General features: G+C 45.7%; 1 protein-coding gene across 3 annotated transcripts in view; it reads right to left on the minus strand.

Annotated features, from left to right (window-relative positions):
- The window catches only part of MXRA7 (matrix remodeling associated 7), a 61502-nt gene that overhangs the window by 31979 nt on the left and 11544 nt on the right, over positions 1–17979 (minus strand). For all 3 annotated transcript variants that reach the window (XM_035104560.3, XM_035104561.3, XM_088661598.1), the window contains exon 2: positions 2283–2343. In XM_035104560.3, the coding sequence (XP_034960451.2) occupies positions 2283–2343 (61 nt within the window). The remainder of the gene's footprint in view (positions 1–2282; positions 2344–17979) is intronic.

Here is a 17979-nt window from a genome sequence, read left to right on the forward strand (position 1 = left end):
TATTGCTTGAACTGCAGGAACCACCTGCCAATTGACGCAGATTGCAGCACTGCTGAAAGCACAGCTACAAGGGCCAGTTGAAAAGTTGGCAACCCTAACTGGACACTGGAATTTGAGCCACTGGTGCTGGATCATGGCATAAAATCCAAAGGGTTTTTTTTCCTTCCAAATTTAGCTGGAAAGGCCTCAAGGCACACGTTTCTGTCTGCCTTGCTTTACGCTGTGTTCTCCAATTAGTCAATTAATCATTTGCAAATCAACTGATGGACCACTTAAACAGGGCTCCATATGAACCTCTTCAGAGATGCCCTCCAGACCTGGCAAGGAACTCTAGGCCCGGCTTCCAAAGTTGTTGTAAAGCAAGGGCAGGTGGAGGCAGAAATAGAAAGCAGATCTGTGCTGAATGGTGTCGTGTGTTGGTGAGCTACACTGCCATGCTAGTGTACTGCTTTATTTTTAAATGTATTATCATTTCAGGTGTGCAATTTGTTCCATGCTGAGGTCTGCTCTGGCGGTTGGTGTGGAGGGGGGGAAACACACCATTTGCTGGAGGTCTGCATCTAAAAACGCCTGCAATTAATATAAATTGCCTAGCATTTTCATGAACAGTGAAGGATGCCAGCTGATACAACTGGTGGACACACTGTGCTAATTTGACAATCTTCTTCTTACAAGGTTTCATTGACAAATCCCCCGGCTTGTCTTTTGTTCTCCCCCCTGCTTTGCATCTCTTCCTGAAAAGAATTAACAGCCTGATAATCAGGAGGAGGAAGCAGCTGCTTGGGGGGGCAGGCAGCTAATCCTCTGCCCTCCCCCAGAAGGGATGGGAGAGTGAATGCAATGCGCCCAGGACTTCTTCACCGGAGGCCTTATTGATAGGATGTGACAGCCTTGCCTTAGCCCTTCATCAGACCACCTTATAACTGGGCTCAGACTCTCCAATTCACATCCTTCAAGAAGCAGGGTTCTTGCCAGGCTGCTTTAGTCCTCCCTCTCTGGCTCCCCCTTCCCCCCACCTCTGCTAATATAGGAGAGAACTGGAAATGGAAAGTGAAAGCCACCTGGATTTTCATGTTTGCTGGGTCAGAAGGGGAGAGGACGAAAGTGTAGAACTTTCTGGGTTCCAATTGTCAGCGCCAGAGTTCTTTGTCAGCCTCTTCCATTGTATCGCAAGGGGTGAGTTCACATCCAATAATAAGCCATCAAATCCCACCCAGGTGTGTATGTCATCCCTGATTTAGTAAGGATGCAGATATTGTTTGCTTTTAAATTCTAAGGGTACTATGGCTGAGGTGTGCTGCTACGGAGCTTTCTGTTCACATTTAAATATGATGGAGAGATATTCCCACAATGCACTGCACAATCTTCTTGTGCAACAAAGCCAGATAGAGGTGGAAGGCAAGCCTCATATTTTCAGAAATGTGCCCATTCCCCCAAGGTTGCTTAGAGGGCCAAAAATAAGGAAGCAGTTCAGGTAAGGCTGCGGGGTGGGTAGGTGGGTCTACAGAAGTTGGAATCAACAGACAGGAGAATTCCTAAAGTAAGAAACAATGGGAAGTTGGGAGCTGCCGTCTCTCTCATGATCTAGTGCTAATCTACATGTAGGTGTAAAAAGGTAAAGGTAAAGGGACCCCTGACCATTAGGTCCAGTCGTGACGGACTCTGGGGTTGCGCACTCATCTCGCATTATTGGCCGAGGGAGCCGGCGTATAGCTTCCAGGTCATGTGGCCAGCATGACAAAGCTGCTTCTGGCGAACCAGAGCAGCACACAGAAACGCCGTTTAAATGTATACACATTTAAAATGTACTTTGTTTACGTTATGATTGGAACTGAATAGACTAACATTTAGAAATTGGATTGCAAAAGAGAGTCAGGAAAATCAGCAGGAAAACCAACCATGTGGCAATGCAATGTGGCATTTGTCTAGTTTTCCCTAGAACTGCAGTCTACTGGAAATAGAAGGCATCTTACTCTAAAGTTCACATTTTCAGTTTGGCTCTGATTTTCACAAGTGATCCCTATACCTTCAATCCACATACAAAAACCTTGCACTAACTGGAATGTGCATTCCATTTTAAAATTGCCCTTTTTGCTCTGTCACAGGCTCTAATGGTTAAGAATTTCAAACAAAATAAATTTAAAAAATGGCTTTCTTCCAGTCTTACATTAAGAACATTAAAAAATGATGGTCTCCAGACTAAATGATGCTCTTTGCATCACTCGCACAGTCTTTTATCGCCAACGTTTCTCCCTCCAGCCATCATGCATCTCCAAACTTACCATCTTCAGTCTCGGGTTCCCTCACCACTAGTTTCTCATTTTCTGATTCCTGATCTTCTTCCTGGAACAGATGAATTAAACATAAATCTGTTGTATAAGATGCTGGCGGCAAGACCTCCTTACAAAACAAACAGAGGAGCACACTGCAGAATCACAAGGGAATCATAGGCATACCGTGTTTCTCATATTATAAGACATGTCTTATATTTATTTTTTCCTCAAAAAAACACACTATGGCTTATTTTCAGGGGATGTCTTATATTTTTCCTCCTCCTGCTGCCATGGCCGGTATTGCTGCTGTGCCTATCACTATGTCTTATTTTCGGGGTATGGCTTATATTCCTTGAATGCTTAAAAATCCTGCTATGGCTTATTTTATGGGTATGTCTTAAAATATGAGAAACAGGGTAATAGCTCAAAGACAGAATTTTAGTTGGATCTCACTGAAAGGCATCTTTCATTAAATAAATCTTAAATTCATTTACACTTTCTTCCCCATTGCTCTTCGGAGGAACAGGCACAGGAGGATGGAATTTAAAGGCTTATAAATGCATGATAGAATTTCATGCAGCTTATACTCACAGCACATGTAAAAATGGTTGGCACAAGATTGTTAAAAGATAAAAATAAATTAAAAAATAAATGACACCTTTTTGTGGCACAGGGAATTCATTTAGTGCTCCCCCCCCCCTAAAATTGCCCTCTTCAAAACTTGATTTGGCTAGCATGTATTAAAATGTTATTCATCCACTTCCTGTCCTGTGTTAATAGCACACGCATACATATTCCAGGAGAAGGTGAGATAAGGTTACCAGACGTCCTCATACAAAATCCATTGAAGCTGAAAAGTGTCCCCGGATTCATTGAAAAAAATCTGGTAACCTTAAGGTGAGAGCCTGATTCTTTCCTGGTGGCAGCTTATGTGTGTGACAAAAGGAACTACTGTACCTCTATTATAAAAGGGGAAAAAACAATGTTTGGAGGAAACTTTGGTCTTGGAATTAAAGACTCACCCCTTCTAGTTTAAGCATGTTCATTTTGATCCACCTCATTCCATCTTTGGTCATGCCTATACATATATATATGTATATATATATACACACACACAGAGAGAGAGAGAGAGAGAGCACAGTACCTCTGAGCATCTGCAGAGTGCCTGCATATGTTCAGAGGCAGGGGGCTTGGAAAACACCAAGGGGAGGGGGATGCCTGATGGTGCTCCAACTACAAAAGCTGAGGCAGCTGAGGAGGCCAGAGATCACCTTGGCTGTGAGTCCTGGAAGACCTGCTCCCTGCCTTGCAGGCTTTTCCCACTGGCCTGGGAGTGTGGGGCCCTGACTGACTCCAACTACAAAAGCTGATGCTGCTGAACAGACTCTTGGGCTGGGGTGTTGTTGGGAGGGGCGGCTCAGTTATCGCTGTTGGTTTTTTTGTAACTTTATTTTAGATCTTGTTGCGATGTATGTGGAAAGGGTTCAGTTTGGTTGTGTGTTTTTCAGTGCTTTGCTTATTGTTTATAACTACTTTTGTTACGTAGTAGTTATGTAATCCTCGGGATTCTTCAGGAAATAAATGCTGTGACAATTGTTATTGAACTGATTCTCTGTTTGGGTTTGGATTTCAAGTTATTGCCATTGGAGAAGCTAGTGGCTCAACCTGCTAGTCCCCCTTCAACAGACACACATGCCCACACGCCCACACTTACTTTTCCATTAACACATAGGTGCTGGAATGCATAACAGGGCAGCCAGCAGCAGCAGCACATATTCCCTCTCCGTACCTCTGCATCCCTGGAGAGGAGCGGAATAGCCAGTCAGATTCCAGATGGTGTGTGGGCCTGTCGGCTGTCTCCTCCCCACCTCATCTAATCTCCCATGCTTGATTCAAGAGGACAGAGCCTTTACAGTGGCTACCATTTGCTCTATTTGTAAATGATGGTGTGTGTGTGTGGAGGAAGAGCCACGGGAGGCTGCCAGCCTCGATTATGAAGATGGAGTCAAGTTGGAGAAGAGACAAAGGGAGCTATTGCAGACATCTCAGGGTCAAGAGCTTGGAGAGAGGAGAGATGAAACAGGAGTGCTCTCCCGGCAGGAAGGGTCTTGGGAATTCAGAAAGCAGCTTTATAGAAACCAGAAATTTGCTGTTGTTACCCAGAGGTCAGATCTGGATGGAAAGTGTCACCACTGAGGAATGTGTGCTATTCACCAGCCTTTTTGGGTGCATCTCGCATTCTCTAGTCTCTGACTCACCAGCCGGAGCCGGAGCCGGACACGGACACACACAGCCAGCATCTCCTACACACACATCTATTTTAGTCCATGCTTCCAAAAATGGAAACTCCTTTCACCACTTCATTCATTTATTTCTCAACAGCCCTTATTTGGGGTGGGGAGAGGAAGCATGACCCAGCAAGCTGGGGTTTTCTTATGCATAGAGAGAATGCCAGAAAGGTGGCTTGGTCTGGTTGTCTTGCATAGATGGGGGCAGACCAGACCAGAGAAATTCTGTCTCCTTGAATGGGGGATTGTTATATGATCTTCTGGATGCAATAGAGCACTATGCCATGGGTAGGCAAAGTAAGACCTGGAGGCCGGATCTGGCCCAATCACCTTCTAAATCTGGCCCGCGGACGGTCCGGGAATCAGTGTGTTTTTACATGAGTGGAATGTGTGCTTTTATTTAAAATGCATCTCTGGATTATTTGTGGGGCATAGGGATTCGTTCATTCCCCCCCCCCAAAAAAATAGTCCGGCCCCCCACAAGGTCTGAGGGACAGTGGACCAGCCCCCTGCTGAAAAAGTTTGCTGACCCCTGCAATATGTCATCCACTATTCTCCCATCCACACATCTAAAGCACTATTATACCACTTTTAACAATCATGACTTCCCTCAAAGAATTATTGGAACTGTAGTTTGAGGGCGTCGACTGCACAGACCTACAATTCCTAGGACCCTTAGCAGACTACAATTCCCAGGATTCCCCATGACTTAAAGTGGTACAATTGTGTTTTAAACATATGCTGTGGTCGTGATCAGTGTTTGGGTCCTTGAACTCAGCCTGTAAAATCGTTTAAATCTGCACTACTGTCTTGTTTTCTCTATTATCCATCTCTCCTGGTGGGTGGGTGTACATGAGGGAGAGGTTTAGACCAATAGACAGAGCTAAGACTGATGGAAGCTAAGTAAGTCTGGGCTTAGCTGTCAACCTCCGGATTTAAAGATAAGGAATCCTATGGTGCTGTCAACTCCTGGATATGAAAGTAAGGGAATTTCCTGCAAAAAAAGGGAAAGTTGACAGTACTGAGTCTGGGTCTGGTCAGAGCCTGGGCGGGAGACCTTCTCAGAAACCAATGTATGCTGCCTTCAATCCAGTGATGCAAGAACGGTGGAATATATCAAAATTGTAAAAGAAGTAAGTATTGTAGAACTCTGGAAGAGCAAATGAGAACTTTAGATACCTAGATGGACACCTGTCTGCCTGGGCCTCTGTGTGGGATTAACACACGGGAAAGAGTCCAATGGGACTCTTCTGCTAAGTATAAAATACCAATTTAAAAATAAACTTAAAAAGGTAAAGGTAAAGGACCATTAATGTTTTAGCCTGGATAGCTCAGTTCATGCACCCCCAAACTTCGGTCCTCCAGATGTTTTGGACTACAATTCCCATCTTCCCCAACCACTGGCCCTGTTAGCTAGGGATCATGGGGAGTTGTAGGCCAAAACATCTGGAGGGCCGCAGTTTGGGGGTGCCTGGCTCAGTTGGCAAGAGCATGGTGCTGATAATGGCAAGGTAGGTTTGATCCCCGTATGGGACAACTGCATATTCCTGCATTGCAGGCGTTGAACTAGATGATCCTCAGGGTCCCTTCCAAATCTGTGATTCCAGGAAATCTCTTCTTTTTTTGTTATGTTCAGCATTATGATAAAGTTAAACCATTTTCTGACCCTCTTGCATTTGCAGGTTTCTGATCTGACTTCTAATCAGCAGGTGTTCCTTGGCCATTGTTTTTAGCAGATCAGGATGTACGTTTCAGTTGTCCGAAAGTTGTGCACAGGACTGTTTGTCCTGAACATCTTTTCATGAGGTCATATAATATGGCTGGGGCAGCGGCGGCAGGGGGGTATTTACAACATATTTCTATCTCATCTCTCTATTCCTTTGCCAATGGTAAGAGTGCCTCTCTCCGAAGCATGTCCCAACCAAACCTAAACTGGGCAGTGCAGATGGCCTTTCTCAGGAGGAATCCAGCAGCTTCTCAGGGCCTGGTGGAACTTGCTTTACATGTTTGCCTGACAGAGTAACACAGCAAGGTGGAGGCACAGGTGAGCAGGAGGTTCACAGAATATCACAGCGAGTTTATTTAACCATGGTGGGAGGGGGCGGGGAATGATTTCCCCAAGTCATAACTAAAGCAAAATGGTCATATTTGCAATGGGGTTAATATAAGAAATCACTGGATCCTCAGGAATGTTGTAATTTTTGCTCGTTATCATCTCTGCTGGAGACCATCATTTGGGGTACATGCACTAAACTGCAGTTGTTGCTCGGTTACTGCAGAGAATTCAAATGACTTTCCCCAAGGTAGTGTTTCCACTGCAAAATAAAATAATGTATATATATATAAATGTAGAAGGTCCATGTTTGTTAAAGTCCACTTTTCCCCGACTGCTTGACCGATTACGCTCAAATTTGGCCACCACGTCACATGGGAATACGCGAGTGTTTGCGTGCACTTAGATTGGACAGATGCCATACCTTTAAGACAAAAACCTGAATTTGTCTTAAAAAACATAGCGCCCTCCAGTGGAGGTCAAAGAAACAGACACCATTCTGTAGCAATAGGGCCATAATCCTGCCCACAGCAACGCGTGGCTGGGTGCAGCTAGTAATAATAATACAGTAAATTGCATCATTTTGTGCTGGGAGGGGACATGCTGTATTCCTCTACTCCCGGTGTTTTCATTGCAGTTGTGTGAGGTGTGTGATGCCGCAATGCAAGACAATGGCTGTGGCAGTGCCAATGAACTATTGATTCCTTCCTCCTGCTGCAAAAGTCAGCACGAAGTCAGGGAAAGATCACCCCATACTGCAGAACAGGGCTAAATGAAAGTGTGTGTGGTGTTGGGAGCGCCTGCTGCTGCAATACCACCCCTTCTGCCTTACAGTCATTCATTAAACATGTGGAGCACAGCAAGAACATCTGAACAGGGCGCTCCTTTGAATTATAAAGCACCATGGAACCCTCACTTCTGCTTTCTGCTGTGTTGGAACAGCGGGGCAGGAGATTTAAGACATTTCCTAATGGCACATCTGTCTGGGAGACCTTCTTGCACTTCAGCACACAACCAGAAATACGGGAAGCAGTCTCAGAAACAGGAAGCACAGTTTGGTGCTGAACTATCTCATGTGAATGTTGCACCTTCCTCCGTGATGCCTGGATTGTATCGGGTTGGGCGAGAAGTCCTTTTGGGTTCCTTCCAACCTTACATTCTATGATCCTATGTGTAGACTGTGGCACTCATGCCCATGGCTTGCTGTTGTTGCAATCAAGGTGTGTGCTGTTGAGCACTAGCTTTGGGGCCTCCACGGGGAGAGCACCACTTCCATTATAACGCCAAGGTCGCAGGTTCGATCCCCGTATGGGACAGCTGCCTATTCCTGCATCGCAGGGGGTTGGACCAGATGATCCTCAGGGTCCCTTCCAGCTCCACAGTGCAATGATGCTATGCCACACAGAGGGTATCTAAGAGTTATCAACTCAAGCCACTTTTCTGTAAGATGGAACAGCTGTTTCAATGATGGGCAAAACAAGAGGACAGAAAGGCCCATCGGGAGAAAAGCCTCGACCCAGTTGGCAAGCGGCAGGCAAAGGAGCATCAGCGCAGCTTTTATGGGGTCATGAAGGCCATGGTACCCCGGGAGGCTTATGTTCTCCCAGTGTTCACTGACTGTGGCTTGGAGAGTGACATCAGCAGGGGCGGCAAGGAGGTTTCCCTTTAGGAAAGAGGGCAGTGGAAAGCTCCTTGCTTGAGGGCAAACAGAGGCACAGATCTGGGAGCATCTGGGGGAACTGCTGCATACATAGGCAGTTTGGGCAGCTGCTGTAACTGACAAAGATTCATTCATTGGAGGATTATATTATTTTTGCTTCATGAATATTGCAACCTTGTTTCCCCCCCCTCTTCCTTTCCTCTGTGCATTCACTCTGTGCATGAGATGGGGACATTAATGTCAGAAGGAGCTGTGAATCTTGGGGTGAGAGAAGCCAGGCTCTGACTCTTCTGGTCACTTTCAAAGATGGGCAGTTATGGGAACATGACAGAGAGGGGCATGTTGGGCTAAAGCCCCCCTCCTTTAGTTTCCGTGCTAAATCCATCTATTACTGGACTGTATAGATCAGACTTAAGGTCCGTACAGTATAGTTAAAGCTATGGTTTTCCCAGTAGTGATGTATGGAAGTGAGAGCTGGACCATAAAGAAGGCTGATCGCCGAATAATTGATGCTTTTGAATTATGGTGCTGGAGGAGACTCTTGAGAGTCCCATGGACTGCAAGAAGATCAAACCTATCCTTAATGGAGGAAATCAGCCCCGAGTGCTCACTGGAAGGACAGATCGTGAAGCTGAGGCTCCAATACTTTGGCCACCTCGTGAGAAGACTCCCTGGAAAAGACCCTGATGTTGGGAAAGATTGAGGGCACTAGGAGAAGGGGACGACAGAGGACGAGATGGTTGGACAGTGTTCTCAAAGCTACGAACATGAGTTTGACCAAACTGCGGGAGGCAGTGGAAGACAGGAGTGCCTGGTGTGCTATGGTCCATGGGGTCACGAAGAGTCGGACACAACTAAACAACTAAACAACAACAACATAGATCAGACTATGTTTATTTCCTACAAGTTCATTTCCCTTGTCCCCCAAACACAGGCCACCATCTAACAGGTAAAGTTGCCAGATGATCCTTGCAAAAGAAAAACAAGAAGAAAAAGCAGGTAAGGCCTGCCAGATGCTTGATTTTTGTTTTTTTTATTAAAAGTGAAAGAGCAATCCCAAGCCCACAGAGGCTGGAGGAGGAATCTGTGTGATCTCTACTCTGAGGGAGAAGAAGGGTGTGAAGGGAATGTAAACACCGAGCTCTGAAGAGGAAAACCACAGCTTGGAAAATAACTCTTGGCTTACAGCGCTGAAGCCAGTAACACGTTGCCATTTATGGCTTTGCTTTCTGACCCAAGCCTGATGCAAGATGCTGCAAGAGGAAAAGGGAAAGAACAAAGTCTGGAAGAAAGGCACACTCCACAAACATGGCCAGAGAGACAATTACATCATGCCCTGTTCCTTTTCACCCATATTCCACATCTAGAACTCTGCCTCCTTGTATTGAAGGAAACAGCTGTGAAGGCAAACACCTCTCCAGACAGTTGAAATAACCACAGCTGAAGTCTCTTCTTGTCCAGCATGGAAAAAAGTGGATAGCCAATATGTAGAGTCAGTGGGGGAGAGCACGTTCAGCTGAGAGGTCTTGAATATCCTGTATGTGCATGTGCACATTATGTCCCATGTGCATCAATGCGCCTACTGAAGAAGGAATGCCGTGGCAAACAGGGGAAGAGATACACTCTGCCGATTTGCTTTGGCGGACAAAATTATGAATGGTTACTAACCCGAATGGCCAAGTTCTGCTTCCATTGTAAAGGTAAAGGTAAAGGGGCCCCTGACCATTAGGTCCAGTCATGACCGACTCTGGGGTCGTGGTGCTCATCTCATGTTATTGGCCGAGGGAGCCAGCGTACAGCTTCCAGGTCATATGGCCAGCATGACAAAGCCGCTTCTGGCAAACCTGAACAGTGCATGGAAACGTTGTTTACCTTCCCGCTGTAGCGATACCTATTTATCTACTTGCACTTTGACGTGCTTTCGAACTGCTAGGTTGGCAGGAGCTGAGACCGAGCAACGGGAGCTCACCCTGTGGTTTAACCCACAGAGTAGGCTTCTCCTAATACCATGGCTGGAGAGCACAAGCGTGAAGAGAGTTGTTGTGCTTGTGTTCTTTCCAGAGGCATTTGGTTGGCCACTGTGAGAACAGGATGCTGGACTAGATGGGCCTTTGGTCTGATCCTGCATTCAGGTGTTCAGCTTGTGGTTCCAGCTTCTGAGGGCTCCCTACACAACCAGGTTCTAAACTGTGCAGGGAACCTATGCAAGACAGGGGTGCCAACTTGAATAAAATATTGGGAGGGCCTAGGTAAGCCCCACCCCACACAATCTATCACAAGATGTGGTGCACACACATCATTTGAATGGCAATGCCCATCAACTTTGCGGGGGCCTGGCCCCCTCAAATATTTTATTGGGGAACCGAAGGGAGCTTGGCCCCTAGGAGTTGGCTCCTATGGCTTTAGAGGTTCACCTTCCAGCATACTGAGAGTGGCGACAGACAGGGATATGGCAGGAGGCAAGGACGGCAACTGGGGTCCCCTTCTCCCCACATCGTATGATGTACAGCTTTCTGTTTCCCGATTGCCCGTGAACACAGGCAACCAAATAACTGTCTACAGGGCTCCAGTGCCTTTAAGTGTGGTTTCAAAGAAGTGACTTGAGCCACTTCCATGGTTTTAACATCTTGTACTTTTCAGTTGTTATGCTGTTTAAACTGGGTGGTTATTTTAAATGTTTGGTTTGCATTGCTAGCCGCTGTGGCAACCCTTTTAGGCTTGAAGAGCAGGGTAGAAATTGCCTGTAACCAACCAGCAAACGTATTGTAAAACATCAGCTGGTGTAAGGTCAATGCTTGGTTGCTTAGCTCCTGGCTATCTCAGTCTTGTCTTCGACCTGCTTGGTTGCTCTGATTCTTAGCTTCTGATACCTTAACCTTTAACTGCATGACAAGCTCTTGCCTGGGACGACTTCTTGGAGCTTGAAGCCCTTCTATGAACATCTGTTCTTGAGTCCTGATAGAGAAAGAAAGGTTGAGGCATGCCTTGCCTCCTCCTCCCAACTGGCATCACTGGCATTTGAGCCCAAATGCCTCATGCCACTGATCAGCAGCATGGCAAGAAGGAAGTCTTTCGTTATATTCTAAACTTATTGACAGAAGTTGGCCTGATAGGCAAGGCGAGATGTTCTACTTGCTATCTCTCATGCTGTGATCTTGACTCTCTAATTTAAAAGGAAAGGTGGCGTATTCTCTGTCAATAACTCATATCCTGAAATGGGTCTCAAGGGCTTTCATACAGATATGATACATTGACCAGGTCAATGATGAATGAAAGTAGGTTAGGACATCACCAACTCTTGCTCCACACATACTGCCTTCACAGTGACTTAGACTTTTCACACATTGCATCAGGGGCGGACTTTGGTAACATGGCACCCTGAGCGAGGACAAAATTTGGTGCCCTCTTCCCTGCAAATATTTTTTATTTTTCACAATAATTGCTTTTGGTACAGTTTACCCATATAGCTATGGGACGCAGGTGGCTCTGTGGGTTAAACCACAGAGCCTAGGGCTTGCTGATCAGAAGGTCAGTGGTTCGAATCCCTGCGATGGGGTGAGCTCCCGTTGCTCGGTCCCAGCTCCTGCCAACCTAGCAGTTCGAAAGCACGTAAAAGTGTAAGTAGATAAATAGGTACCACTCCAAGTGGGAAGGTAAATGGCGTTTCTGTGCGCTGCTCTGGTTCGCCAGAAGCGGCTTTGTCATGCTGGCCACATGACCCGGAAGCTGTACACCAGCTCCCTTGGCCAATAATGCGAGATGAGCACCACAAACCCAGAGTTGGTCACGACTGGGCCTAATGGTCAGGGGTCCCTTTACCTTTACCTTACCCATATAGCTACCCATATAAATATTTGTTGTTGCTGCTGCTGCTGCTGCTGCTGCTGCTGCTGCTGCTGCTGCTGCTGCTGCTACTGTTTTTCACCCCCTTGACTTGGCACCCGCACTGCTTTAAATCCAGCGCTGATTACACTGACGACAGACCCAAGCTGTCTCTATACATGTACAGACAGGGTGCACACTTGTCGATGTGTACGACCCCACTATTGTGTACACAGACTGTACACTCCTTGAATGCTGTGTGCAAATAAATGTACAGCTCAACTATTTGTGTACACAGACGGTGCAATTATTGAATGTAATATATGTGACACACACACCCCAGCGTGATCTGAGGAGGACCGTGAGGGATGGAGGGATGGACTTTACATCTCTGCCTGCCCATGAAATCATGGGGTGGTTGAGAAAGTTCTCCCTCTCCCAGCCTCAATCCCATCATCTGTAAAATGGGCATAATGATTACTTCTCTTTCACAGTGATGTTGTGTGGGTGAATGAGATTACTTTTAAAATGAGTTATATAAAAAGATAATTGTTTGATCATTCTCCACAGTGAACAAGGCTGAGGCTGCAGGGATAATTTATAATTATGCAATGAAAAAAAGTTGTGGCCAGTACAGGACTATTCCCCTCTTTTTTTTTATCTAGCTCACAAAACTATACCTATGAAGATCTTTAAAAGGGAAGAAAATGACCTGGGGACCACAGTTCTCAGGAGCTAGTCACCTGCAATTGCACCAAGGTGTCAACATCCCTAGACAGACAATTAAAACCACTCCCAGACAAATTTTAGGCCTACCCAGCATATAGCTGCCGGATCTGCTATTTATTCACCCTCTACATTTATCCCTGCTCTGAATGTAGTAATAATAAGGGAATGAGTTAACAAAGGGCTCCCAGCCTCACCCTGCCCATCCTCCTGGGATGCTTTGCAAGGTTGTTTGAGTCTGCTGTTTTTAACAACATTTCTAATCTGTCTCATTAATACCAGACCTCCAACTGCATCGGCCTGATAATATATGATGTAATTATTATGAATAGATTTCAACTAATCTTAGAAACAGCAGGAATTGTTGGCTACAGTGTTAACTTGAAGTCCAAACGCGAAGTTATACTCCATTATTCCTTTGGACTTGAAGTCCAAGCCTCATTTCAAATTTCTTTGTTTCTGTTTCCTTACCAATAATAAAAATGACGCTTTTCTCAATAGGCACAATAGGAATATCTCGCCCCCCCTCCCCCGGAAATGAGAGAGTTCTGTTTCCACTCGTTTGTCTTACACACATTATGCATGTCATTCCATATATATTTTAATCCCTTTGCTTATTAGACTCTTCTACTTACAGCTCAACAAAGAAGAAGAAGAGTTTGGATTTGATATCCTGCTTTATCACTACCCAAAGGAGTCTCAAAGCAGCTAACATTCTCCTTTCCCTTCCTCCCCCACAACAAACACTCTGTGAGGTGGGTGGGGCTGAGAGACTTCTAAGAAATGTGACTAGCCCAAGGTCACCCAGCAGATGCATGTGGAAGAGCAGGGAAGCAAACCCAGTTCACCAGATTACGAGTCCACCGCTCTTAACCACTACACCACACTGGCATTGCGCGGTAATTGTTTTAGGCAATTTCAGAGCCATAAGCAATGTTCCCAACCAGGAAAAGTATCTTCTGCTTACAACGGGGAATATTGTGTGCACAAATGCTATTCCAGATGGGAAAGCAAGACTATAGTTCTTTGTTCTTTGGAGAGCATGTCCATGTTAACATGCTCTGTTTTGTACCTTACCCAACGATGGGGCCGGATCCACATTACAGCTCCTTGTGTTTGCAATGCAATGCTGCACTGATTATTATTTTTTAATAAACACAATTGCTATGCATGGGGCACATTGCATTGGGTACCACCCTATAAGCCCCTTGTTAATAGCACAAGCCCATGGCATGTAGCACGGACTCACATTATAAACAAGGGACTTACGGCATGGTACTCCATACAACGTGCTCTCTGACCAGCAAATGTGTTTGCAAAAAGGTATGTTGCGAGTCCATGCTACAAGCCCCAGGGAACTGTAGTAAGAGAACATACACCAGGCACCCCAAAACTTTGGCCCTCCAGATGTTTTGGACTACAATTCCCATCTTCCCTGACCACTGATCGTGTTAGCTAGGGATCATGGGAATTGTAGGCCAAAACATCTGGAGGGCCGCAGTTTGGGGATGCCTGACATACACAATGTTTGACAAGAACACGTCCATTTGCGCAGGCAGTGGGTGTCTCCCTCTCCCAAGCCATTTTTTCCTCATCTACAGTTTCAAAAACCTATTTGAGGTTCCTTTCACGAAACGTAGGCTTGTGTGCCAGCACTGTAACAACAGTAACCAGAGCTGCCTTTACATTACGCAAGAGATATTTGCCATCGGTCAGTGAGCAGCACCTGGTCTGCACCTGGCTCCAGCCCCAACAGTCCCCGAGGGCGTCCCCCAACCCCAGGCAAGGTGTACAATATGTTCCCTGCCATTGCCAATTCTCCACTTCCCTCGGTGTGTTAAGTTGCTTGTTATGCTTCTCTCCCAGGGCCGGATTTAGGTTTGATGAGGCCCTAAGCTACTGAAGGCAATGGGGCCCTTTATATGTCCAGCTGTCCTTTGTCAACAACAAATTGCTATATGGTAATTTAGGGACCTAATAGATATTCTAAAGCCATTTGCACATGTTGCCATGCAACCAGTCCATGCAGAATGTAGGCACCCTATATATAGAAATGAGCAAAGCAGTGATATTTTAGGGAGCAGGCTAGCAGGCGGGACCCATTACTTACATCCTAGGAGCCTACACAACACAAAACACTGTTGCTGTATGTAGGTTTTATTTTATTTGTTTTTTACAAATAAAAGGGGGCCCCCAAGAGAGTCAGGTCCTAAGCTATAGCTTGTTTAGCTTATACATAAATCCGGCACTGTTCTCTCCCCATGTGCTTTTTTGCCCCCTTCCATCCCTGGCAGAGTGAACAGTTCACCCTGCACCCAGGATTCACTCAAGGAAGCAGCACAGGTAGCAGTATTCTTGACGGAACACTTACATTTGGAATTCTGCAGATATGCAGGTACACATGGAGAAGAAGCATCTCCCCCCCCCCAAACAAAAGAAATATAAATCTTGCAACCACAGCACCCCTGACAGATGTCTATCTGAATCTCTGGTTAAATACATCCAGCAAAGGGGATCTGAACCTACCAGCACCTCCCAAGCCAGTTGGCTGCACCGTCAAGTTAAGAGGGTTCTCCCACTGCGTTGCCAAAATCTGCTCCCTTGCCATTCCCATCTATTCATTCTGGACCTGTCAGCTGGAGTAGCAGAAGATAAGTACAGTATGCTCCCAGTAAACAAAAGGTGTCACAAGAGCTTGAGCATGTGGACTGAGTTCCTAACTTTATGTGGCAGCCCTTTAAGCCTTCGAAGAGAACCACTGTCTATAAAAACTGCAGGATTCCAGGAAGAATCAGAACCAGATAATTCATGCTGCCTAGGGGCACAGCTGTGCTGTCATTCCACACAGTTTGATGGAGGCTTTAGTGCAGGGGTCAGCAACCTTTTTCAGCCGTGGGCCGGACCCCCGTCCCTCAGACCATGTGGTGGGCCTGACTATACTTGGGGGGGGGGAGAATATGAACGAATTCCTATGCCTTACCAATAACCCAGAGATGCATTTTAAATATATTGGTACCTCGGGTTAAGAACTTAATTCGTTCTGGAGGTCCGTTCTTAACCTGCAACTGTTCTTAACCTGAGGTACCACTTTAGCTAATGGAGCCTCCCACTGCTGCCACACGATTTCTGTTCTCATCCTGAAGCAAAGTTATTAACCCAAGGTACTATTTCTGGGTTAGCGGAGTCTGTAACCTGAAAGCACATATTCTACTCATGTAAAAACACACTGATTCCTGGACCGCCCACGTGCCGGATTGAGAAGGCGATTGGGCCACATCTGGCCCCCGGGCCTTAGTTTGCCTACCCCTGCTTTAGTGCAAGGATGATGCTACCATCCACCCCAAATGACAGGAAGTACCAGAGGTAGAAAATAATATTGAAATGTGAAGTATTGGAGTTAGGTTTTTGGGTTGTTTAAGTGTTTTTAAATGTTATATGTTATTTTGGATTTTTGTATATGTATTTATGGGCTGGACTGAGTATTGCTTAGGGGCTTTTGTTGGGGAATAGATTGTTTATTATTAGTGCGTATACCTTTGTATCAATAATGGCTTTGATCATTTTTATTATGTATTTTGAGCTTTGTGTAATGTAACTTTGGGTTGTAAGGTATACAAATTTAATAAATAAAATAAATATTGTCAGAAAAGGGGGAGGGGATGAGGAGACACATGTGTCCAAAAAAAGCAAAAAATGTGTGCATGAACGGAAGCAGGGATAGCCAACATGGTGCCCTCCAGATGTTGTAGACTCCAACTCCCATCAGCCCGTCAGCATGGTCCATGGTCAGGAATGATGTAGTCCACTAAAGGAATAACACAGTCAGGTTTAGCTCGTTCTACCAAATGGCTACTTGCTACTTTGGGAAATGCTTCTGGGAAGATGCTGTTTGTTTTTCTCACTATTAATGTCACATACCACACTAGCAAAGGCTGAAACCTGCAGGACAGGTTTGTTGAGCTCTGGGCCCCTAAAATAGAACTGACAGGAGCCTATTAAGGCCCCTCTAATTGGACCAGCTGTAAATATGTCATCTGATCCAGCAGCTCCAGTAAACAAAAGGTGTCACAAGAGCTTGAGCATGTGGACTGAGTTCCTGACTTTATAGTTGGGGAGGGGGGCTGTTGGCTTGTTTGCAGTGGGAGGTTTAAAAATATTATTCCATTGCCTTTCCGAGGAATTCAAGAACCTAGTGCACAAAGGAAAAGGAAAATGCAAAACAGAACACCGTAGATCGGGGTTGTTGTTTCTTTTGCTTACAGATGACAATAATGCAGTATGAGCTGCACCTGATATTGCCAAATCTCCCCCCCCCCTTTGGTCAGTTTTTTTTGCGGGGGGAGGAGGCTCCCAAAAATTTATAGGACTGAATGAGATGTTTTAAGGTTAAATTCCGGACCACTTTTGAAAGCCTGCATTGGGATTCTATAAACCTAAAATGCAGCCTCTATATAATTAGCTAGACTGTGTGTGTGTGTTTTGAAACCCAGCATATGCACATGATAATGACAGCTCTTAATTGAGCTTCTACTCTGAGTCCAATTACTACCCCTTCATTCCTCCCCCCTCTCATCCTTTCTTGGTTTTCCACAAGAGCTGATCTGTGCGCAGCTTAATGCTGAGAGAATAATCCCCATATCTCCTCCCCCCACTAGAATCCAAGAGCAGGAAGAGCTCCCATGGAAACCTTTCCTTTTTAAACTCCAGTGCATCTATTGTGTTTTAATTTCTTTAAAAGGTGGTGAGGAACAAGGACTAACCTCCTGCCCCCCCCCAACCCACTAAGGATGCTTTTCTTAAAATTAAGGAACATCTGGCAACTCCGCTCCTCGCAGCTACCCCACCCGAAACTCCTGCAGGGCAGCTGGGATAACATCCATCCTCTGCCCATTAATCAGGATCTTGTCGGCTTGAAAAGCAAAACATGAGTTAGGAGGCAGCTGACTCTGCAGGGGGAAGTGTCAGTTTACTGGGTGAATAGGACCGCTGTTGTCTAGCACAATTTGTTTCCCACATGGCTGTGCCTGTCGGAGGCGGCCCCTGCTCTGAGGAACTAAGACTGCCGCACTGTGATCTTGACATCTTTGCTTGCTTGGCGACAGGCACCGTCCAGATCTTCTCTCCCCACAAAAGGAACCCTCAACAAAGCAGGAAGAG

Source organism: Zootoca vivipara, chromosome 2 (genome assembly GCF_965207765.1).
Source record: "Zootoca vivipara chromosome 2, rZooViv2.hap1.1, whole genome shotgun sequence".
Taxonomy (NCBI): Eukaryota; Metazoa; Chordata; class Lepidosauria; order Squamata; family Lacertidae; genus Zootoca; species Zootoca vivipara.